Below are 25,821 nucleotides of genomic sequence, written 5' to 3' on the forward strand. Positions count from 1 at the left end.
AAGGTAAAAACACGGCCCATTTCCACGGTTATCCCCGGTATACCCTCGGACCTTGGGGCCGTGGCTACAATTGACTGATGCATTATCCTAGATTGATTTTATCTTTGATTTACTTTAATGCAATACGCTTGTTGTTGTTTCTAAATTATTTTAGATTTATTTTTTGTATTATTTTATATTCCAGCTTTTTACTGTGCTGTATGGTATGTATAAATATAATTCGTAATTAAACTGTATATACATATCATGGATAATATTCTAGGAAAACAGAGTTTGATATGATTAACTTAAACTGAAATTTTAGTTTGTTATTGCATGGTCCCTGTTTGAATTATTGATCTTCACCAAAATTTTGTAGAAAAAAATATTAATAAAAACAGTGATTCTTCTTTGATAGGTCAATTAAAAAATCTATCGTTTGTTTTCTTATGAAAGAGAAATTGAGATACAAAAAAGTCTTTGAACAAATGTTTAAGTTTAAGCTCATGTGTTATTGTCATCGAAATGAAACTGTTGTCTGCTACCAAAAATGGCATAACCAGTCATTCTTCATAGAAACCAAAACAATAATATTATTTTCTTTATAATGTTAAAAGTTGTCCAAATCGATATCTAAGGTATTGATTTACAGATATACTTCTACATTCCAGTTAATGATATCAATTATAATTGACGGTATTTATCGCATGTTTCGAAAGTATACGCGCACTATTTTGTTGCATGTGTTTTTTGCGGAAGCTGCTGTATACACTTGATGAGTGCAATGTCTGAAAGGAATTATTTTTGACATGTGTGATATTTTCTATATTTGTGTATCATTATAGGTCGGATAATTCTCAAGGAATACAATGTCCTCAGAAACAGTGGCTAAAACTGTCGGCAAAAAGCTGTAAGTATATATTTCTTGTTTCAATTTGTTAATTGAATGAGATATTCCAATAATTCATAAGATTTAATTGACAATTATATGCATTCATTGTCTCTCATCATAAATGTACATCTATACATGTCAATATGAAGGTATATAAAATTATTGTTGTGGAAACTTAAAAGAACGAATGTGATTATGCTGCCTTTACATGACTTCATTTAAAAATGCAATTGAAATGACTAGTCTAAAATAATAGACCTGTTATACGGGATTCTTCCAATCCCTAACTTTGTGATGGATTTGCCATATCAAATATCGTAAAAAAAATCCGGCAATGTACAACATTTGGACTATCGAAATGACCAAGTGATAAATGTACATGTATGGTATGGACTCATTACATGTATGTTATTTATATATGTTTATATTATATATTATATCAATTTATATATTCATGAAAATATAGCTTTGATTTATAGTGAAATGCCATTCAAAGTGATGTGTTAGCTATCAGGTGACTTTCCTCTGGTGTGGTTTATCAAGGAACAGCATAATATTCCTTTATGTACAAAGTTTAAAATATATGCATGACAAAGCTATGAAATTAGATAGTGTTTGGAATTAAACTAAAAAAAATATATCAAATTATCAGAGATTGAATACGTGTTTTTACTTTGGCTGGTTAATACCAAAGAAATGTATATTTTGCATTTATAAATAATGTGCATAGTTTTATCTATAAAATCAGTAAATAACACATCTGTTTTTAGACCTTGAGCATTATATCAAATTGAAATAGTACATTACAGCATTAATCAACAGTATTTATATTCCAGGCGATATTACTTCGAGGTGAAGAGACTGGAAGATGGCTTTGACCTGTCTGGTACCCATTCTCCACAGCTGAATCACCCACCATTAAAATCAGTAAGTCTGACTAACTGTAACTTATATGCTGTTGCTCGAAGGATTTTCATGGTGCATATCAACCCTTACATAGATATTCAAAACTGTTAAACCAATGAAAATATTTATTAAAAAGACAAATGATAACCCTGGAAAAAATGCATATGGCCTTGGATAAAACATATTCTTTTGTGAAACAAAGTAAGTACATAAAAATGTTACAAGTTATCGAAAGCGGTCGTAATCCATTTTAATTATTGACGTACAAGTATTATCGTACTCATTTAAGGCAGTAAAAGTAGTTTGATCTGTGTTATATTTATAATTAGTTCTCCAGAAATAGGTTCTTAAGATGTATTGGTGTTGTCATGGTTATATAATATCAGGTAACAAAGTTGTAGAAATCATAAGTCTTGTCATTGAGTGTTTAAACTTTGCGAATAAATGGGACACTCATGTAATAGGATTTTTTTACCTCCCCTCTATAAAATACCTAAATTTGTGGTTTAGGGGAATATTGCTAGCTACATGTATATTTGCCAGTGGGGAATTTCAAATTTATGTACATGTGCTTTAGAGAATTATCTTAAAATCAAAATGTATGGCATTAGCTACTCATATTGCAAGTAGACATAACATACTTAAAGTATTGTTGATGCATACATACATGAGATTTACAACTTGTATATTTCTTTAGAAAACATTATCTACATTTTAAGCCAATGAAATCATTTTAAGTTCTTGACTTATTCATTATTTCACATTTAACGGGTGTTTAAAGGTCCTCCCACTACAACTCATCCGATACACACTCCCTGCATCAGATTTTGCTATGCTCACTCCGCCCATTCTTATTCATTAAGAATTTACCTCACTTAGATTTTTACTTAGATTAGTTATTTAAACTAAATTATCTCCCTTTAAGTCATTTAAAAATCTACAAACAACTTACATACACATTCTGTAAAGATTGATACTCTTTTACTGGTGTCAATTGATAAAGTTTATTGCATGTTGTACAGAGGCGCAAATGGGACAATGTAGTTCAATCATCTCCGTACAAAGAAAATCTAGTTTACCACGTCAAAAGGTCTTACAGTTTTACACAGGTTTGTTCAACACACAGGAACTTGAAGCACCATTGAGTGAGTGAATTGCCTGAAACATTGGGTGTAATTTGGGTTCTCTGCATTTTGCACTAGTATATACCATTAATCATGGCCATGTAACTGTGTTTGTCTGGTTGTGAATATTTGTATTATGAAAGAAATAATAGCTCATTTGCTGCTATTTTTGTTATTGTTAAGCCTACAGAAATTGAAACATACTATTATAGCTTCTGATATCTTGTGTTTTTAAAGAATGACAGTATTCCTTATATTATAAAAGTTAATTTTATATGGCACAAAATTGCCAGTTTCTTTACTAAGAAGCTTACCCTTTGATTTAAAGACTTTTGGTAGATGGATTCTAATTTAATTATTTAGAAAGCCTCTGATGAAAACTATCACTTATTCATCAATTAATTTTCTTAATTGAGTTATTTACTCATTCTCAATTATATATCAGTTCCAGTATGCTCATAATTAAATATAGTAGAGGTTTTGAAACTTGACGTGTACAGGTTATTATACAAAAAACTTTGCGTTCATGTAAAAGTTCAGCTTACTTGAAATGGCGTTTTCGAAATTTGACTTTCACAACTTGTACTTTTAGGATTGCTGTTACTTGCATTTGTTATGAGTTTCTCATGGTACATGCCATACTAATCTTGTGCACAGACCTAAATGATATAGTGCACAAAACACAGCCTTCATGTACCTGTACAATTAGTTTTCCAAGCCCTCTCTATGAAAACACCTATGCAAACACTTAAAACACAAGACAACATGATTGTTATGTCATATAAAGTGGCCATTGAACCAAATAAAGATCATTTTTATTGTTTGTTATTGATTGTTTCATCAAAATTAAATATTTACATAATTAAACTTGACCTTGCTTGATAATGACCCAAAGCAAGTTGTACAAAAAATGCCTGTGAATGTACATTTGTGAGATGTTTTTGGTGTGTCATGGTGTGGTATTGCACAATTGTGTGAGCGTGTGCCGTGCTGTTTCAGCGCCCGACCCTCCAGTATGACGGGCTTCATGACCGGGCTCTTAAGCACTATTTCAGCCAACCAGATGTGAAAACTCGGCTCACACAGATGCACCCGGTAACTATATGGAAATTTATGCACTCCTTTTGATTATTTCATTTTTTTTGTTTTGGTTGTAATTTTAATGTTATAAGTATTATTTCTTTTTAAGTACAATGTTTTTTTCATTGTTGTTTGGGGTTCGGGTTTTTGTTTATTCATGAAGCACAAATAATATCTTTGTTTGTTTAATATTGTTTCTGACTCTTGTGTTTATTTAACATTTTGCATGTGTGAGAAATGTTTTTATAAGTTTGGAAAGTAAAATCTTAATCAGATTGAACCAGATTAAACACAAGCAATGACTACGCAATGACCTTGTATTCCCATTAAATCAAGTCTTGATCAATAAAAACAGAATAAAACTGATTTAAATAGCACAATGTTGATGCTGTTATTGTGTTTCCGACACTGTCACGGCAGTTGCTGAGAAGCAAATAAAGATTGCTGTATTGTTTGTTAACGCTTCCATAGATCGACCCTTCTTTGTTTGCTGTATACTCTCGACTTACCAATGCTCGAACAGAATGAAATTCCTGTTGTTTGCCTGATTGGTATATGAAGACATTGATCTTTGGTGGAACTTTGTATTGAATGTATAAACTGGTGCAGGATTAATTTATCAATCTTCAAACAGTGTTTTTAACACTTTAACACACTTTTTTTACAAACTTACATCAAATGTGAATTGAGTCCGCCTTATAATTGATAAGATAAATGGCTTATTTTGAAAGCTGTGAACTTTACATTGATATCAGACTAATACCTTGAAATTTAATGTGGCTGAAAACTTAATAGTTTCTGTATGCATTTAAGTTTCATGTCTTTCTACATTTGAATAATCAGAAACACAATGAACTGAGGTTATTTTGTTTTATGTTTTGATAACTTATATTTTCATTGTAAGAATGAGTTGTTTCTAGGCATTGTTTTACTGATGATGTCATCTTGTTATGTCTTGGCAACATTTTGTCTTCATGTTGGCGTCATCTTGTTACATCTGGTCAAGACTGTGTTGAGAAGAGTGGGGCCTTACTTACTATTCGGATGTATTACTAATAATGAAATGATTTTGTAAAATTTCCTCTGGCAAAGTGTTTTTAAAAATGAAAGTAATGAATGATGTTTAAAGCTGCACTCTCACAGATTGACCATTTTAACAATTTTTTTATTTTTTGTCTTGAAAAGTGCAAATTTTTGCGTAAATATCTGCAAACCAATGATAGAAGATTGCTGACAAAAATCAGATCGTAGATTTTCATATTTTTGTTCGAAAATAAATGTTTAATGGCGTAAACCGTTACTAACGGTTTAAGAAAAATGCATAAAACATCATTTTTTGTACTTAAATATAAAAATCTGCGATCTGATTTTTCGTCAGCAGTCTTACATAACTGGTTTCTATGGATTTTTGCAAAAATTCGCTCGTTCCAAGGCAAACAATAAAAAAGTCAAAACGTTCAATCTGTGAGAGTGCAGCTTTAAGTGTTATAAGAAGCCGGTGTAACATTCAATTATGCCCTTAAGCTCCATATCAATGTTTGAATACCAGTGTTCTGTTATGTTGATTGGTTCTTCATTGCAGACGGGAGGTGACTTACGTGAAGATGATCTTAGACAGCTTCTCAAACGATACATGTACAAATATAGGTTCATTGTAAGTCAGATTTGGACTTATGTAATTATTTTCCCCCACCGCATCAGCTCTTTTCTGTTAGAAATAGTAAAGGTAATACTAACTCTGACCAAAAACTAAACACTTTAGCGTACATTTATAGTATTTTTAGCATTCTCATATTCTTTTAAAAAATATTTTTTATGAGCTGAGATTCTGCTGTTTTTAATCTTACTGGAAATCATTTTTCCCATCTTCTTTACTTCATTAAACATGAACTATTTTCCATATTCTGTAGTTATGCTATGAAAAGTATAGAAGCAGCTTGTATAGATTGCTATTGACATGCCTTCTGATACTTACCGTAGTCTAAAGTCCCTCTTGAGACTTCATATAATTGTGTTTGTTAGAAGCTGATGTTTATCAGAAGTAGTTTACTATTAATATTTCATAAACCCACATAAATGAAACTCTGACCGCCATTTGAACTGTCTCTAACGTTCTTAGACTGTTCATAAAGTTTTTTTCCAATTATGCTATTATCACACATTTTTTTATAAAACTTTTTAGTTTTCATGAAAAACTGTAATGATCATGACAGTCTATTTAACACTCAGTGTACAGTGTCACTTCCAATAACCGCATGTTTCACTTATCACCATGCTAAGACTTCCCAAGATGAGAGCACCAAGTTACAGGTTAACCAACCACTGAAACTGGTGGGATTTGACAACCCACCAAAGAAGCCTGATAACCATGGCAACAAGAGGTTTCCATGGCAACGGCCTTGGGAGCAGCAGCCGGCACACAACAAGGTTTAAACTGCAAGCCTGAATGTGGCAGGGGCAAACATACTTGTATCATTGTTAATCATTTACTGTATTTAGTCAGTGTTCTAGCATGTTTGTTTTTTGAGAATACTGTGAATGCATTAATCTCAGATAATACTTTCGATAAATTTTAAGTCGCAACTATGAGACTGCAATATAATCAAATTTATGTTTCTATAGAGATATTCTGTATCTTTTTGTGACCTTCCTGTACTCACAGTATTCGCGTTGTCTCTTTTCAGAGTATATCGAATGTCTTTCTGCACGTGTTTATACTTTTTTGTACATTCCATCAAGAGCATGCAAATATTTCATTTGCTAATTATAACAATTTTGTACCAAACCTTTACCTTGTTGGTTTTACCTCAAAAGTTTGCCTGATATTTTAAATTAACTAAGACTAAAGGCTATGAAGCCTACGATGTATTGGTATAAGTTTACTTCTATAATTGTTGTCAGAAATATAATGTAATTGATATATCATTGGAAAGAGCTTTTTGCAGCATTTACTGAAATAGTAGAGAGTTTAGAAATATGACATGTATGTGTACATGTAGCTCTGTTTCATTCTAAATGTGTACAATGTGCATATACCTTGCTGACTTTGTTGATTGCTCAACTTAATAAGATTAAATTGGATTACAACCAATGTAATGTTACCATCAGCTAGTGTAGTATAAACTATATAAGATTGAATAAGAAACAGCTATAAGCAACTGGCCGAAAGCGTTCAAAAAGAAGTCCACAGGTACACGTACAAGTTATATTTCTCAACCTCTCATCGTTTCTTCATAGGTTTGTACAGCATGAATCAAAAGAGATGATATGTTTTTTATTCAGAAATGGTTCCTTGCCCAGATGTTGTGTTTGTTTTATTTGTAACTAAACAGAAAAGCCCCTGTTTTTGCCCTTAATCATGTATCTTGCTATATGAACATGGCATGCTGATTGTAATCCATTTCACAAATCTAGAATATTTAATATAACTGAAAAAATGTCAGGTAAAACCATTGTTTGAACTCTTTAGAATCATCTTTACAATTATGTTTTTGTTATTATTTGCTTAAATCCTCTGGGTATTTAAAATTGATCTCTACTTCATGTTCAACCGACTGTTACTTGATTCATACTTCTTTAATAGTTACAAAACATCCTGTTATATGTCCATTTCAAATTGAATAGAAGTCTGTTTTGGTGATTTTTCTCTCCAATTTTCTCATTAAATTTTAAAGATGCATCAATTGTTTATTGGGTTTGATCCCCGACTGGAGAGTTTGGTTGTAGACAGTGAACATAGGAGTTTAAGCAATGTCTCCGTATTAAAACTAACTGTTTATTGGGTGATATGACTGTAAATTGTAATATATATTGCATCATACTTTAAAAACTTTAATTAACTTTAAGTTTAAATGGCTAAGATATTAAGTAGGCACAGTTGAAATCATTTTAAAATTAGCTCCCATGCAACGTAAAAATCATTGCACGGTTAATTTGCTTAAAGGCATGATATTCCTTTATTGATATTTCTTCTATTTCGATATATTTTAATGTTAACATTACTTTCAGTGTATTTGCATTTCACCTGATTCTCAAAGGGGAAGGATATCTCTAACAAATGTGTCTTAATTAAATTTCCATTTAAGGAAAGGGTATGGCAGGTAACACTGATAAAAAATAAATATTCTATTTCAGTGAAATAAATTGATTATGTATCTAGTCATATTTATAATAAACCAATTATAAACCTGAAATAATCCAAAGCATAAGAACTAAATCTTCAGCAATTTTTCTATAATTCATGAGTTTTACACCATATGTATTGACAGTTTATAAAGTACACTATGCATATATTTTTATCATTTGTTACAATATCAAAATACACCACCATCACCATTTTGTTAATTTTAGCACCCGACAATGCCAGAGTGGATGTATCGCAACCATCCAACACAGGGGCGGACCATCAAACCAGAGTTGGTTGGCTTTGGAGTCGGTCTCAAGTCTCAAAAACACAAGTATGCCATTCCATTTAAGGAGATACAAATCTCAAGATACTCCTTGCAGATGCACGTCTTCTTTACATTCATGTCAGTGACAAGTGATTGTTAGTGTGCACCTAGATACAATTGGTGAAATTGAAAGGAATCAAAGATAACAGATAATGAGATTGAATGAAATGTTTACAGGATCAAGTCACACTTGATTTAAAACAATAAACCTAGAGAACTACACTGATTTTGGAGTGCTGAAAAAAATGGCTTAACAAATTTATTCATATTTCTACATTGAATCTTTCTTATACTTATACTTTTCAAAAAAACAAACAATCATGTAATTTTAAATGCTATAAATTTTGCTCATTTTTCAGGCGTATCAAAGGTGGTTTTCCTGTGATGCGCTCTGTGCCGAGCAGTAAGGTTACGAGGGGAGAGGCCCACAGACTCATTGATGTGGCAACAAAGATACTCGTTGCTACAGTAGGTTTATTGATTGTATTTAACTGTGATTATTTCTGATGTATTTCGTCACCTCATGAAGTAAACATTAACTTTTGTGTATAAAAATAGCTGGCCCTACAAATATCGTTAAACAGTAGTTCTAGACAAAGAATTACCTTTGTCAGGGGGTTCTGTTTCTAAGCAATAGGATATGTTATGGTTACTGGAGAAGTACAATTGAAAGTGCTAGGTATCTTATATAATGCCACTTATATACATTTGTTGGTATGTTTTCTTGCAGGAGCGTGTTCAAGACATGAAATCCCGGCCTGGCAGCCCCACACGGAAACCTGCTGCTCCAGCACCGTTTGAGGTATACAATATGTAGTAGTCTCTTAACATTTGACTATAATAATGTAGTATACTGTAGAAATTCCCTTTCTTCTGTTCACTCAACTACAGTTTCCAGGTTTACACTGTTCTGTACTTTATACATGTACAGATATTCTTTTCTTAACAATAGAAGCATAATCTCTGTTAACACTTTTGATTAGAATGTTTTAGTTTATGTTCATCATATAATTTCCCTCATTTTGTTACCAGACCAGTAAGCCCCTTCCAGATAATACACGAGGACAGGTAAAGCTCCCACATTTGAACCAGAGTCTTGTGTGCTCCTAACTTTACATGTTTGTAGCTGCAGCCTTGGGCCAAATCTATACGTATAACGTTATGCAATACATTTTATAAAGTAAATTGATTAAAATGTAGTAATTTGGAATAACTGTTTTCCTTTAAACTTGTTTTTAAGGGTTGGCAAGAATTTTACATTTTATGTGTGTGTTTTTTTTGCTCGCTTTGTTTAATACAGCAGAAATTTGTGCTTGTTAACATACTTGAAGTTTTGAAACATTAGAAACATTTTAATCATTTTAAAATAAAAACACTTTTAACCCAAGGCTGTACATTGACAATGATTAATTGAAGTATATTCAAATATTGACTAAAGAGAAGGCATTTGGGCAAATATTTGGTAGTTGACATCTTGATTAGATATATCTATCTAACTTCAAACTGGATTAGACTTTTTGTCAGTTTATTTTTCTATTTAAGGTATCATTTTATCGAGCGAGAATTCTTAATTTTGATAGCTGATGACTTGGTATTATTTGAAAGGGTATTACTTACTGATTATTAATACGTACACTTAAAGATTGAAAATACACTGTTGTTAAAGCTATTGCAGTTTTAATTCTTTATTTCAACTGCACTCTTACATGAAAACTAGCTATTTTTCAAATTCTTAAGGTCAAGAATACTTAAATGTTGAAATAAAATTGGAATGTTTGTAAACATTCTTTCTATACATAAAACCCTTTCAAATGAAACCCAAATAATATGGTGACACCAGGCATCCGAAATTCACATACTTGTACATGGGATACTGCAATATTTTGCTAAATGATGAAAACAGTAAATTTATGCATATGTGTGTTGTCCTTAAATGCCTTTCTTCTTTTGTGCTAATAAGACCACTACAATAAAATGATATTAGTATGTGCTTGTTGTACACTGTAAAGAAGTATGCTAAGGTGTTGGAAAACTGTATGTGTATTATTCATGTTATTATACGATGTAGGGTTTGTCTTCGATCATCAAAAACACAAATAAAACAATGCATTAACAGAAATAATCTGAAAAAAGAGAGTTTTTGTTAGGTTTTATTCACAAAGATGTGGAATGGTCATTAATAGTTAAGTTCTATGAATTTTGATATGTTGAGCAATTTTGTGATCCTTTAACAGTTGTGCAAGATTGAAATTAAAATGCAAATAAGCTCAAGTCTCATAAAAGAATTTTTGTGTCTATCTCAATTTGTACATGTTCACTTTATTATGCGTTTAATTTGTTCCAATATATGCAGACACCGTTGCTAATAAAAATCTCCTATAATTCATTTGATACAATTGAAATGTTTATTTTGTCATCAATCTCCAATATAAAGTGGTTTTAAATCCAATCCTTGCTATAAAATTGTAATTCTAAAATGTTATTTGTCAGATCACTATCAACATTTTATGGTGTAGCTTTCGATAAATATTTATAATTTGCTTTGTCAATATACATTTGCTGGGTTCATATTTAATGAAGGACTTACGAAGCTTAACCCTTCAAGATAAATGGTTAATCAATATGTGTTTTGAAACATGTTCATTATTTTATTCCAGGGGAGTTTTAAGTATTATAAACATTTTTGTGTTGCCTGTTATAACTCAAAAAGATGTATACTCACTCACATAAACAGAACATTTTACCGTATCACTTATCATTAAATAATTTATGAAAAAATATAAACGCCCCCTCGAACATTTAGATTCTGTATTTACTTAAGTGATACTTTTTGAGTCTAAAGGCATTTTTTTATTTACAGAGGAAGAAGCGACCTTCAACAGCCAAGTACTCGTGGGATATACATGGCAGAAGGCATGTCAGGGTCAAGGTCAGTACTGCTGGGCATTTACTAGTATGCTTGGGGAAGAGCTGTCACAATATATATCATATATTCTCCTTATTAGCTATGAAATAATTTATTTGCAGAAGTAATACTAGAAACTGACCTTTTAAATAATGAGTAACACTTCTAGAAAATATCCTCATTGCATGTAGATAGTAAATTTCTCCCACCTCAGATAAGTAGATCTAAAAATTTGGCCATGCTGGAAATTCTTACCTTGCCCATGGGCTAAGATAAAACGAGTACCTGTATGGAACTTTTTTATTGTCATCACACAATTACCTCCCTTGTTGACTGTTGTCTGTAGCATCATGGAAACCTTGTCTTGTGGCAATATTTAAAATCCTAATTAATTATTTCTCGCTTCAAATGACACCATACAAACTGTTTTCACGCTTCTTTCAAGAAATAATGCTGCTCTCCTCAGAACTATTTAAGGAACAATTTGACTATTTGCATAATCTGAATCACTGCGCGCATATCCATGACAGCCAAGAATTATCACATTTCTGTACGCAGATTATTTTCACTACGCACAAAAGAGATTCAGCAAAAAAATACATTTTTACTTTTATATATTGTTTTTCTGATGATGGAGGAAAGCATCTACCATAGCCCTTTGTGCAAGATAGGTTCATCCCAACCCTTGCGCAAGGTGTTGTGCGAAAACTCCGTAAAACACCAACTTGGGTTTGAATGAACCTATCTCACACTCTTGAGCATGGAAGATACTTATAATCTACAATACAGGAACATGTAGTGGTAAGTTGCCATGGAAACCTTTTTCAGGAAGAGGAAGCAGAAGATGGGAACCATCCTCATTCTGACAGACCTCGGGTATTCAGATATTGTACACTTAACTGCACAATCTTTATTTCATGTCTAGTGACTGATATGCTTTTTTTATTTCAACAATCATATTTGTACATTTTAAGTTGTGTTGACCTAGTTCTCCTAGCATCCGTTGTCATGGAAACATATTTCAGGATAAAGATGACAAGGACCGGCCATTATCAGATAGACCCAGGGTACTTTGTCTGTAGAACTCATACAATAACTTTTTCACAGTGAAGCGTAGTATATGTCCTGTTGTTCTCACTTCAATATTCACATCAGTTGACCATGCTTTTAAGCTGCCGCGTTGTGTTCATCAGTTTTCAAATTCATCATCTTATCATAAACCTTTTATAGACTTGATAATTGAGCGAAATGTCTATTTTTATTGATGATTGTTTTACATGGAAAGTCAGATCATCTTCTTTAGGGTGTAACCTCATTGGTTTAATCGCATTCTTTTATGTTTCTTGGTTACCTATCAGAAAAAATGATAAAATCTCTGTCATTGAGAAGTATAAAAACTTAAGTAGCTTAATTGTATTTTATGGATGCTCACAGCGTGAATGTCTTATCAGTGTAAACAGTATTATGTTATGTTGCTTTAATTTAACATTTATTTTGCTTAGACAACACTCACTGCTGTAGCTTGACCACACAACACTAGAATTATTTATTTAATATTTTTATAAGTATTTAATAAACCATTCACAAATGTGTCCTTTTTGTATCTATGTTTAAACAACTGTACTGTTCTATCTATCTATCTATCTATCTATCTGTATAACAGAATGAACACATTGGTAGGCAATATCAAGAGACAAAACAAAATCTGAACTTACGTCTTGTTCATCCTTTTTTCATTGTAAAAGTTAATTTTTATTTCACTTGGTATTGTATTTGTACTTAATACAGTCATTTGTTAAAGGTTTTGGGAGTTAAAAAACAAGTGAATGCAGAGTTGAAAAACAGTCTTTCTGTATTTTCAGTCTTACGATGACAGCTTCATTCCTGACTGGATCATGTAAGTTTTCAATGGTCTTTTCCTTCTATGTGATACTGTTGTTGTTTGGTTAATTTACATGAAAGTATATCTTGCATGATATCAACATCGCCACCTAAAGCATGGTCCATGTTTGAATGTAGTAGGGGCATTATTGGTAAATACCATTTGTAACTGTCATAGATTCCGCATGAAATCTAAAACTGAAGACCTATTACAGAAAAGATATGTTCGCTTCCCGAAAAAGGTAAAACAGTTTAATACACAAGGTGCATGGCATTTTCTGCATTATAATTACTCTTAAGATAGTCGGTGTGCTTCATCCATTGTATTTATGTGCCAAGTCTATGTTACTGATTTATATTGAATGATAGAACAGAGAAGTATATATAATGCCTCACCCATGTTTTCTGCTTGCTGTTGCATGTCCTAGAATGAATTATATTTTGTCATAAACATTCTGGAAAGAATGTTCAATCATTCCGTGTGACATACATTGTGCATACCGCCATTTTTCTGTGCAGCTTCTGTTGAATGGGGCTTGTAGTCTTATGCTTATTATTACTCAGGGACATGTTCTGTGTGTGTGCTTGTTTCCATTCTTGGAGATGCAGACACTTTAATTATGCGGCTTGTTCCCTTCAATGTTTTTAATGACAATCTTTTCTTTTGGATTTTATCTGAATTTTGTACATAAGTGTTCAAAACCACATCGGTGGACTTGCTCTAAAGATGAAGGAAAATATATTCTGATTTTTCTTAACAAGTAGATATTTAAGCACTTTTAAGAAGGACACATTTGAAGAATGACTTCAAAGCATACAAATATTTTAAAGATAAATGATACCTTTCGAGAAAAAAACCTTAAGTATAAAAATGCAAAATGTTTTGATAGGACACAGAAGAAGGAGCACCCAGAGCCTCCTAAAGAAGAGCGTCCCAAAACACCCGAACCAAAACCTTCCCCACGCCCAAGGTCGGCCAAGTATCGTCATCGGGAAGCCACAGTGATTAATGTCCCAGAGCCATCAGTAAGGCGAGAGGTTGTAGTGAACCAGGGATCGCAGACGGCTGATGATGTTGGCATACAGACGGAGAAGAAACTACTGGAGGAATATGATCATGTATGTCTGCTTTTTTTCAAATTTCTTCTAATTTACTTGACTTAAGTCATTGAAAAGTTCTGCACACTGCACAGTTTAAGGCAGTCTCACAAAATGTTATTCTTTTCATATGAGACAATTTCAATTAAGATGTAAAAATAGTATGACCTATAATTGAAATGTGATCAGCGAAAATCGGTCCTTGAAAATATTTTCATGTGATCAATTTAAGACACAAATTTTTTCAAATGATTTTCTGCTTATGAGCCACCATACTTCAAAAGCTGAAATCATCACTTTTTTCTCCATCCAGCAAGAGGATGAGGTAAAGGATGGGCCATGGAGCGAGTACCAGGTATACGTCAGGACAGGTGACAGGGTTGGGGCCGCCACCAAGGCAGATGTGCGTATCACACTGTACGGGGAGCGTGGACGTACAAAGGAGATTTGTCTCGGCAACTCCTCCAGGAATAAGGTCAAGTTCCAGAGGGGAAAGGTAAGCATATCATTATATCTCCTTAAACAAATTCTGTTTCACAAAGATAATAGTCTAGATTTTGTCATAGCAATGAATATTGATATCATTATCACCTTGACAAAAGAAACATTTGTAGCAAGTCCCATAACTCTGGCTATAATATTTGGTGTAGATATGTCCCTAAATTGACTGAAAAAAGGACAAGCACTTTCATTCATTGCAGTGCAAAGATATGGCATTAACATCTCACTCAATTATGTGTAACTTTTTTCACATTTTTACATTTGCAGGAGGACATATTTTTGTTCCCAGCTCACCATGTTGGAAAACTTAGGAAAATCAAAATTGGACATGACAGACCAGATCTTAGTAAGTAATCATTCATTAAAGTCCAACTAATGTATTTAATTGTTTAACTTTTTAATTTTGTGCCAAGAAACCTTTCTGTGATATACAAGCAGTGTTTTTTTACATACAATTTTTTTTATAAACTTATAATCATTGACTTTGATATTTTCTAGGTTTTGCTTGGTTTTTGGACGGAGTATCTGTCTATGACATGCATGAGAAGCGGATATATGAGTTTGTGTGCGCCGATTGGCTATCAGGGCGTGATGGAGACAGACAGACATACAAGGAGCTGAAACTGGACTGTGAGAGGGCTTTTGTTGAAGGTACTCATAATACTATCAAGATTTTTTAACTATTTTTAACATGTTTTACAAAAATCCTGGTACTGGAATAATGTGCATATCTGAATCTACATGTATTTTACCATGTTTGAGCCTGTTTCCTTTGTTTTTGCCCAAACATTGTCTCCCATATTGGAATGGTGGCAAGCAGGCGGAGCTTAATCATTCTGTAATTAGCATGCAGTGAAATTACACTGCTATTCACTTCTACTTCATGTTAGTTATTGAATGTTGTCCTTGACGAATCATGACGAAGGTGTTACACCTATGACCCTCGTGATTAGAATTATACACTTATTTTAAAGAATGTATAATTCCAATAGCTCGGGTTGGAGATGCAGTAACTATTACTTAAACAATGATTAGCATCAATCTTAAATTCTTTGATTAAAATGTTTTGTTATTTAAAAGTATGTCTATGTTCCTTTTAGAATGAAATCTGTTGAGCCATTTTAGATAAAAGCAAGTTACCTCACAAGATTTTCTTTTAAATTATATTGCAACATTTGTAGCATATGATGATGTGCGTGAACGGTCGTACCCACAAGCTGGGCGAGACAGGAGAAAAGATGAGAACTCGAATGAGAGTAAGGCATCAAAAAATGACAAGCGCAGTGTGGAGTCCATACAGGGTAGTCGTGGTGAGCGACACAGTGACAGCGATGACACATCAACCTCATATTCCTCATCCAGCTCATCAAATTCAGGTAGACATTGGAAATGAATGATGCAGCTTTAATATTCAGTATACGCTCATGACTTAAGTGGCAGATTTATATTAAGTAAGAATTTATATCAAGTTGAAACTCATTTTATACAATTTTGTTTTATTATAAAAAGAAATGCTTTGCTTTGACATGACTTTTGAAGATGTTCAATGTAAGGGATAGATATTTTAGGTTTGTGAAGTTGGTAGTCAATCTTCCCTTGAAATGTTTAATTGTAATTAAACATGAGTAAAGTAAAACCTATTACTGAATTATATTGCAGGTAGAGGACGAAGATTATCTCCTCGTTCCAAAACTCCAACCAAACCCAGGGAACCATCCCCACCAAGACAGGCAGCAAAGGACGACTTTTTCGATGCCAAAGTATCAGGCCCAACATTTACGTTCCGCAGCTCGAAGGAGGATGAAGTTATACAGGAGGAATATCTATCTGGGTACAAGGTGGGTACATACATACGGCCTACTAATGAAATACGCCAAAATAGAGAAGCGCTCAGGATTTATTTGTTAGAAATTTGTGAGCAGTATTTTGATGATTTAAATCTAATTAGAGGGTCGGATACACATTATTGAGCCTGATAAGGTCTGATATTGCTTCCTGTATCTCTCAACATAACGGCACAAAAAAATAACTGAACTGATATACAAACTTTTATTTGGAAATAAATATTATTTCCACTAAATAATATCAATGTAAAAAAAATCGTAATAAATGGGGTATGTTGTTTGAAAAGATGGGGCCTATAATCTTCAATGCACACACAGGCTGGTCTGAATGCAGCATCAGCGGAACAGAAGCAGGAGCACAAGAAAGAGGATGCTGCCAAGAAAAGTGTACTGAAGGGGCCCACTGTGCATGATGCAGCACGCTCTGGAGACCTTGACAGGATGCAGACACTCCTCAACTACTATCCTGAGATGAAAGAGTAAGCATTATATGAATAGTTCATAGGGGAAGAGAATATTGCAAATAAAGTTACCCTTAAGGTGAAACTCTAATATTTTGCCTACATGGCGAATTTGAATTGATAAATAGAATTTCTAAAGTGAATTAAGTATTCATGTATTCATATAAGAATATCCCAAAGAGTCCATGTTTGGTAATGGTTATAGAAAAAAAAGAATTAATAATCTGGAAAAATTAGCTCTACACTTATTTATCTCAAAGAGGATTTAGGATTTTTCTAGAAGATTTAATGTAACCTATAAAAGTTTTTACAGTCTGTCTTATTCAAATGTACTTTAGACCACTTTATGGAAAATTTCTTCCAGGGCCAAAGATGAGTCAGGATTAACTCCCCTGCATGTGTCGACCCAGCAGGGCCGACTGGATATCGTCAAGTGGTTAACTGCCCTTGGAATCAACCTCAACACTGAGACCCAAACTGGTTACACTGCCATCCACCTCGCTGCAATGAATGGACACCTCAACTGCATGATTGTAAGTCTAGTTCACAAATGGGCAGCTGTGAGTTTGGTTTGTGGTCACCAAGCCAGACAAATGAGTTTCTTCCCTGAGTACTCTGGTTGCCCCACAACACAAGACCACACTATATTGTCGTCACCAAGCCAGACAAGTGAGTTTTTTCCCTGAGTACTCTGGTTGCCCCACAACACAAGACCACACTATATTGTCGTCACCAAGCCAGACAAGTGAGTTTCTTCCCTGAGTACTCTGGTTGCCCTACAACACAAGACCACACTATATTGTCGTCACCAAGCCAGACAAGTGAGTTTCTTCCCTGAGTACTCTGGTTGCCCTACAACACAAGACCACACTATATTGTCGTCACCAAGCCAGACAAGTGAGTTTCTTCCCTGAGTACTCTGGTTGCCCCACAACACAAGACCACACTATATTGTCGTCACCAAGCCACACAAGTGAGTTTCTTCCCTGACTACTCTGGTTGCCCCACAACACAAGACCACACTATATTGTCGTCACCAAGCCAGACAAGTGAGTTTCTTCCCTGAGTACTCTGGTTGCCCCACAACACAAGACCACACTATATTGTCGTCACCAAGCCAGACAAGTGAGTTTCTTCCCTGACTACTCTGGTTGCCCCACAACACAAGACCACACTATATTGTCGTCACCAAGCCAGACAAGTGAGTTTCTTCCCTGAGTACTCTGGTTGCCCCACAACACAAGACCACACTATATTGTCGTCACCAAGCCAGACAAGTGAGTTTCTTCCCTGAGTACTCTGGTTGCCCCACAACACAAGACCACACTATATTGTCGTCACCAAGCCAGTCAAGTGAGTTTCTTCCCTGAGTACTCTGGTTGCCCCACAACACAAGACCACACTATATTGTCGTCACCAAGCCAGACAAGTGAGTTTCTTCCCTGAGTACTCTGGTTGCCCCACAACACAAGACCACACTATATTGTCGTCACCAAGCCAGACAAGTGAGTTTCTTCCCTGAGTACTCTGGTTGCCCCACAACACAAGACCACACTATATTGTCGTCACCAAGCCAGACAAGTGAGTTTCTTCCCTGAGTACTCTGGTTGCCCCACAACACAAGACCACACTATATTGTTGTCACCAAGCCAGACAAGTGAGTTTCTTCCCTGACTACTCTGGTTGCCCCACAACACAAGACCACACTATATTGTGGTCACCAAGCCAGACAAGTGAGTTTCTTCCCTGAGTACTCTGGTTGCCCCACAACACAAGACCACACTATATTGTCGTCACCAAGCCAGACAGGTGAGTTTCTTCCCTGAGTACTCTGGTTGCCCCACAACACAAGACCACACTATTGTGGTCACCAAGCCAGACAAGTGAGTTTCTTCCCTGAGTACTCTGGTTGCCCCACAACACAGACAAGTGAGTTTCTTCCCTGAGTACTCTGGTTGCCCCACAACACAAGACCAGACTCTCGCATAATATCTTGACCATGAGAGTGATAAATATAAGACTGTAATAACTTTTTTCACAATCTTTGGAACGAAATAAACTATAAAACTATATTGAGTTTAAAATTAATGCAAATTTATTTTGCAAAGATCTAATTCGTAACAGCAAGTGCATTATGAATTGCTTTCCGTTAATTCCTAATATATTAACAGCCTGAAACAAATTGCAGCCATAATTGCAGTGACTGGATAAATGCTTTAATCATATAGAACCAAAACATATACAATTGAGATTCCAGTTTGAGAAATATACAACTTGTTTGCCATGTGTTTAGGTTCTGGCCGCTATGGGAGCTGCCCTGACCTGTAGATCTGTGGACAAACAGACACCGCTCCATGTGGCCGCTATGAAGTGAGTTGTGTACTACAGTTGGTTAATCTCTGTCATATCCTTCCAATTATCAGCGTATGCTTACAAGCCACTGTATTCAATAAAGCAAAATAAATAGAAGTTTTAGAATGCAATATTTCAGCATCCATATGAAGTTGGTGTGTTTTGAAAGTATTTTTTATAATCATTATGATGCTAATATTTTTTAAGAAAAAGAAATAAAACTTTATTCTTTATGTTGTGCAGTGATAAGAAAATAATTTGATAAAAGTGTATACAAACATTTTCTGTTGTTCAGTGGTCACCTGGAATGTGTGAAGTGGCTGATAGCAAACCGGGCAAGCTTGACAACGGAGGACCAGCTGGGACGGACGGCCCTCGCCCTTGCTGATGAGTACCAGCACAAGGAGGTGGCTGAGTTCATACAGAAGTGTATTGACGAGGCTCGCGACCCCAGCAGCAGCCTCTATGCCATGAGGTCATCCAGGAAAGGGTAGGAGCATTTTGATGCTTAGATGTTACTGCTTCTTTATGCATTAAATAAGTTAAGTTGTATAATACATATATCCTTCCTAGAATATAATAAAATATGACATGCCTAAATTTATATATTTCATTGCGTATTTCAGGCTGGGTACAATAGAGGAGGACAGCAGTCCCCGGCAAGAGCGCAGCACTATGTGGCAAAATGATGTAAGTTACTTCCCTTCCTTTCAACTGCACTTCATACTTTTTTCTTTTATTAATGTATTTAGAGCATCAATTTTTCTTTAAATCACCTTAATTCTCTAAAAATCTCTTGTTAGAAATTTTATGCATAAATTATTGAATAGAATATACAACTTTTATTTGTAGACAATTATTATTCATAGAGAATTACTTCATTAATAGGATTAATCATGTAGTGTAGAGGATTGAGGAATATAGCAACTGTTTTATACAAACAAATAGGTAAAAGATGAAAATAAGATTAGTTTGATACATTTTAAAAATGTTTATTTAATGATTTAAAAAAGAAATGATTAAAGGTAAAGGGAATTCATTTTGAATTATAGAAAGAAGGCTTGCAAAGACATTGAAAGTAAATGAGCAATAGAAATACATGGTATACTTTTAAACAGAGTTTTGCTAGTGTGGCTTTTATGCAATTTTTGTGCCATTTTTGCACAGAATATGGTGTTGTGGCTATAGGGTTTTATATGTGTTAGAATTAATGATATTATTTACATGCATGCATAAATGTTGCTAGATACCAGTTTGTATAGATTGTCTTGATCTCTGGGTTGTTTTTTTCAAAATATTAGCTAGAAATTTAAACATTCTTGCATAAAAGTATTAGATAGTGAAGGCATCTGCATAATGGAAATTATGTGATCAGGTTCTGGTTTGAAAATAAATTTCCCAAAATGAACAGTATAGAGTATTTAGATCATTTTAATTTAGATACATACTTAAATGAATATACTTTTGCTCTCCAATTCTATAATTACTATCAGATTTCTTGTTTCCTGTCTGTGTTTTATGAAACACTGCTGCCTCACACTAATACATACAGTTTATATGGTCCTGTAATGTACTGTAGTCTCAAAGATAAAAAAAAAAACAAATTCCATGTCTTGCTCAACAATAGAAACGTTTTGGCGTTATTATTATTATAAACATTATACATTTACATGTACCCCCAATTTTTAGCTTACCGTACGTAGAAAGACTTATTATGTCTTATATTATTGAAAGACAATAATAGAGAGGAAAGAGCATTTCAGCTGCAAACTAATGGCTGGGTGTTTTTTTGGCTTGCTCTTTTACAGACTAACCCAGACTCTGCATGCGCAAATGTGGGCAGTGAGTCTGAAGGTAGAAAAGCACGAGAAAAACATAATTCTCAGTCTGTACAGGTCGGTCACTGTTGTACACGTTGTGCACTTTGTTTGTGTAAGGCACATTTTGTATCAGTTTATATAAATGTATTGAATGAACATTATATTATTACCCATCATGTTGAGTTTCACATTTTCACGGACATATTCCAGAACACCACCTTTTGGTTTCATGATGTAATTGTTTAAAGACATGATACCTTTCCTAGATTTGTTTCACTTCCCTCCTTCAAATTTAAGTACTGATATCTAACATTTATAAGTATGCTTTACATATTGTAGTTACTTTTTCCTTTTCAATAGCAATGAAATCATCTTCATGTATTTCATGAGTTGAGTGAAAAGCTTGCTAAGGAGAGGAACTTATTATCGGCATGTTCCGGCTGGTGATTTTTCACCTCTCTAATTGTATATCAGAAGTCATTTACATTATTAATGTTGAGGCTGTTTTTTAGCAACTACATGCTTCAATTCAATGAAACTACTTAAATAGGAAATGTGCATATTATCAGTACATTACAGTCTTATAATTTTTCACTGAGTTATTGCCGTTTTAATTACAATATATTGTGATTTTGGTCCTTTCTTGTCTGGACTGTTTCTCAGCAACTACCAGTTTAAACTTAATGAAACTTTAATGGGAAGCTTTACTCACATGATATGTGCATATTATCAGCTTCTTCCCTCTTAACGAGTTTATACATACAGCATTTGCATGGATAACCTTGTTTTGTTACTTTCAGTGAAATTTAGATAACATTTAACATCTTTTCTTTCATATTTTAAAAATAAGTAATGACATTTGGGAAATATCAACTGCTATTTGACAGTACTTTAGCAAAGCTTTTTATTCTTTAAACTACTAAGTTTTATTTTAAGCGGCTCTTAATAGTATTAGATTGTCCAACCTGTATTTAAGAGTAATTTTTGTGTATTGTAGAAGCGTCGCCTGTATGAGGATCAGCAACGCCGCATGGAGAGTACTCACACATCCTTTCTTGACTCAATACGCTCCGAGGCCACAGAGTGATGCAGCCTAGGACACAACAATTAGCCACCCCTGCAAGGCACCTCCAGACACACACCCTTGACAAGCCTCCATGACATGCCCACATGATATGCTCACCAGACAAACCATTGATTTCTGACATGAACACATGACACTTTATTAATACCTATTTTGCTGGCATTCCTGCATTCACATGGACTGTTAATGTTATTTAAGGTATTTTCAATGTTAAGCTTTAAAGATAAGTGGGCATTACATATTATAATTCTTTTAAACTATAAATAAAATATAAAGTAAAAGTAATTTCATTGAAGATTTGACTGATTTTTAAATGCAAACAGCATCACTGACTTCCTATAAAATGAATGTCAACAGTTGATGAATTAAAATAGTTTAAGATCTTGGATAGAAAAACTCTACTTAGTTTTTATGTATTTGTTCATTTAAGTAGTATGTCTCCAACATGTTTATTCTCTTACGCAAATCATTTCTTGTTTGAATGTTTTGTATCAATTTTTGACTGATATTGTTCAGATAATTGCATTTATTTCATTTAGTGAACACAAATATTTTGCATCAGTGACAAATTATATTGATGTTCTATACATGTACTTTAGATGGTTATTGGAAGTTTACATATCTATAAAGTAGTATTTGTTTTTTTACATACAGATCTTTTATTGAAGAAATTTAAATATTTGCTGTAGAGTTTTTGAGAATATTGTATTAAGTAGTTTATTTTATTTTTAATACAACTATTTGGATATAATCAAAGTGTGGGACTCTTGTTTGTCGCTCTGTTTAGTTTAATTTTAGTCCATGTTTTCATAGAAGGAAGTCTGTCCTTGCTCACGAGGTTTGTTCACTATACAGTGTATATGTACAATTCCGTTTGTTAATATTTACTAGCGGAAAAAAGTAACTGTGCATTACAAGATTTCCATGAAATAGAAGCATGAGAATAAATGCTTTTTTGGAGTTATTTTAGAACTCGTATGGTTTGGTATGCACAGTTGACTTTATTCTGCTAGTTTAATTTACAGTATTTTCAGGAGGAATGTCTGTTATTTGTTACTTGTTATATTTTGTTTTGCGCTCATTACTATGACATTACGTAGATGTACATATTTAGTATCAGGTACTGTAGATATATCTTGCCTCAAACAACTTTAATTGTTTTGTTTGGCTAACATTCTGTGATATACATGTACATTGTACACATAATTTTCTTTAATAAACTATTTGCATATTTTGTTTAGGCTTATGAAAGATTTACATTCAATAGAGTATGTTTCAAATATGTTTCGAAGCAGTCAGTAGGTTTTTTTGATCAAAAGAACAACATGACAAGTGTTATGAATATCATGCAGTTTAAGGAGCCATTGACCCAGTACTTAATAAGGTAATATGATCTTTCAGGGATATTTCTGAAAGATATACAATTCATTTTATGTGTTGGAAGATGTCTACAAAAACTTTCATCTTGTTCGAAGCTTAGTTGTTATTAATGTTTCATTTCTATGTGAATTCGGATGTATGGGTTTTGCAATATACTTGCACACAAGGTACAGTTATGGTTGCGGTCTACTAAATTGAACAAATGATGATTTATAATCTATTGCCAGTGTTATATTTTACATGGAATGTGTTGTTTTCTATTTCATTAACCCTGTGGTGGACATGATCCCTATGTTGTGGACATGATCCCTATGTTGTGGACATGATCCCTATGTTGTGGACATGATCCCTGTGTTGTAGGCATGTAAACAAACATGTTATTGAAAGAAGTAGAAACAAATATAATAAATTATTGTCTTAGCTACTTAGTTTATTGCTTTTTTCACAAAACTGAAATATTTCGCAGTGACTTTATAATGCTTATTAGTTGCATTCTGGGTAGGAAATGTTATATATTTATCAAAAGCTCTTTATTTAATCAGCGTATTTCAGTATTATTTAATTTATTATCTTTTTTTCTAACTTGGTTTTACGCATAGTATAATTGTGAGCGTTTCATTTATGAGGAGAGATTGTTTTGGGTAGTCTATTTCTATTAGAGTTTACTGTTACTTTATGATTGTTTACAAAGCTGTTAGATTTATATGATTACGACTAAGAATCACTGTTTTGAACAAAAACATTTTTAAATCTGTTAGATTTATTCGGTTATGACAAAAGCATCATAATTTTGAACAAACTTCTTTTTAATATGGAATCACATGTTTCCATTTCTAGTGTTTGTTGAATGCACAAATCAAACTGTTTATTAGTTTGATAATTCAATTCTGTCCAACACAGTGATGTTGAGGAAATGTTGGGTTTCTGAAAATGATGTTAACAGATTAAAAAGATATACTCATACATATGATCTTACTAAATGTATTTTATATTTATTTATCCATGAAGAGTTAAAATAATAGAATTGAAAATGTTATACAAGGAATCTTTTGTTAAAGATGTGATATGTATATTTGAACTTTTTGACTGTTTTATAGCGTCAAATTGTAAATTTAGATTTCGTTTTATTCTTTTGTCTTTATAGGAATATTAATAAAAACTTAAAAAAACTAAACAGCTTTGGCTTGTTTTTGTTGCATTGCATAATTATATTGTACAATATGGCAATAGTTTCAACTGTTTCACATTCAGAATTCTTAATAGTACTCGGTGGTTATGTATCATTAAAAAGTTAAAGAAAACTAAAGAAGGAAAACATATTGGAAAAAAAAGTTCTGTCAAACATGAAATGTACAAATATTGTCAGAACTATTCAATTAAGGTAACAGCCAAACACTTTATGATTTCGAAATCCCTTTGGTTGTAAAGTTGCAGGGCAGACGAGAATATTTACTGTCTGACCTTTCACCCTTGGCCATGACCTTGACCTTGAAGGTACATAAACTTAAAAATCTTGAAAATTTGTGCCAAGATTATTTGTTAAAGAGTTTAGGAGTGAACATGAAAGACCCTTAAATGTTACTTTGACCTTAAAGTATGTTGCCCAAACATGAGAATTACATGTCCGCTTTGTTAGCATAACATAAAATTTGCGTATTCATGTACGTAATGTTCAATGAGAGCATTTAAGGATACCATTTCAACTCGTGAATTATTAAGCCATTGAATATATGTGGGATGCATTTGTTTCTGTTTTTGCCGATAACCAGACACATGCTAGGGTCTTTTCCATATATTCATGTATGTAATCCACATATCCATTGAAAAACAGTTCATTTTTTATGAAAAATGATCTTAAGTATGAGGAAGTGCATACACCTTAAGACAACAAACAAACAACTAGGAAATGTAATTTCTGAAAGAGATATATTAGTAAGTATAGGAAATGAAATCATATTGTGCTCAATCTATTGATAATGTTTCAATGTATATAATGCACACAACCCTGATATGTATCCTGGAAGTTGTCATAATAGTTAATGCATTCAAAATTATTTTATTGT

At 33.4% G+C, this 25,821-nt stretch overlaps 1 protein-coding gene across 16 annotated transcripts; it reads left to right on the top strand.

The window, feature by feature from the left end:
• The first annotated feature begins 524 nt into the window (after positions 1-524).
• On the top strand, positions 525-24,926 carry LOC128217471 (uncharacterized). 16 transcript variants are annotated; one of them, XM_052924750.1, is made up of 28 exons: positions 525-617; positions 825-889; positions 1,708-1,798; positions 3,901-3,996; positions 5,564-5,635; positions 6,262-6,408; positions 8,332-8,438; positions 8,792-8,900; positions 9,163-9,234; positions 9,465-9,500; positions 11,293-11,361; positions 12,166-12,213; positions 12,363-12,404; positions 13,200-13,234; positions 13,434-13,460; positions 14,109-14,337; positions 14,630-14,812; positions 15,085-15,163; positions 15,316-15,468; positions 15,999-16,193; positions 16,477-16,655; positions 16,980-17,140; positions 17,487-17,655; positions 19,416-19,492; positions 19,770-19,964; positions 20,101-20,164; positions 20,527-20,576; positions 22,292-24,926. In XM_052924750.1, the coding sequence occupies exons 2-27, from the start codon at positions 849-851 to the stop codon at positions 20,548-20,550; spliced, it is 2,700 nt and encodes an 899-aa protein (XP_052780710.1). In that variant the 5' UTR covers positions 525-617; positions 825-848; the 3' UTR covers positions 20,551-20,576; positions 22,292-24,926. The 16 variants fall into 16 exon arrangements, with proteins under 16 accessions (XP_052780710.1, XP_052780636.1, XP_052780588.1 ...); XM_052924676.1 differs by lacking the exon at positions 20,527-20,576 and adding an exon at positions 21,283-21,369; XM_052924628.1 differs by lacking the exon at positions 20,527-20,576 and having other exon boundaries at positions 21,283-24,926.
• The last annotated feature ends 895 nt before the right edge of the window (positions 24,927-25,821 follow it).

The sequence above is a fragment of the Mya arenaria genome, chromosome 2 (genome assembly GCF_026914265.1).
Source record: "Mya arenaria isolate MELC-2E11 chromosome 2, ASM2691426v1".
NCBI lineage: Eukaryota > Metazoa > Mollusca > Bivalvia > Myida > Myidae > Mya > Mya arenaria.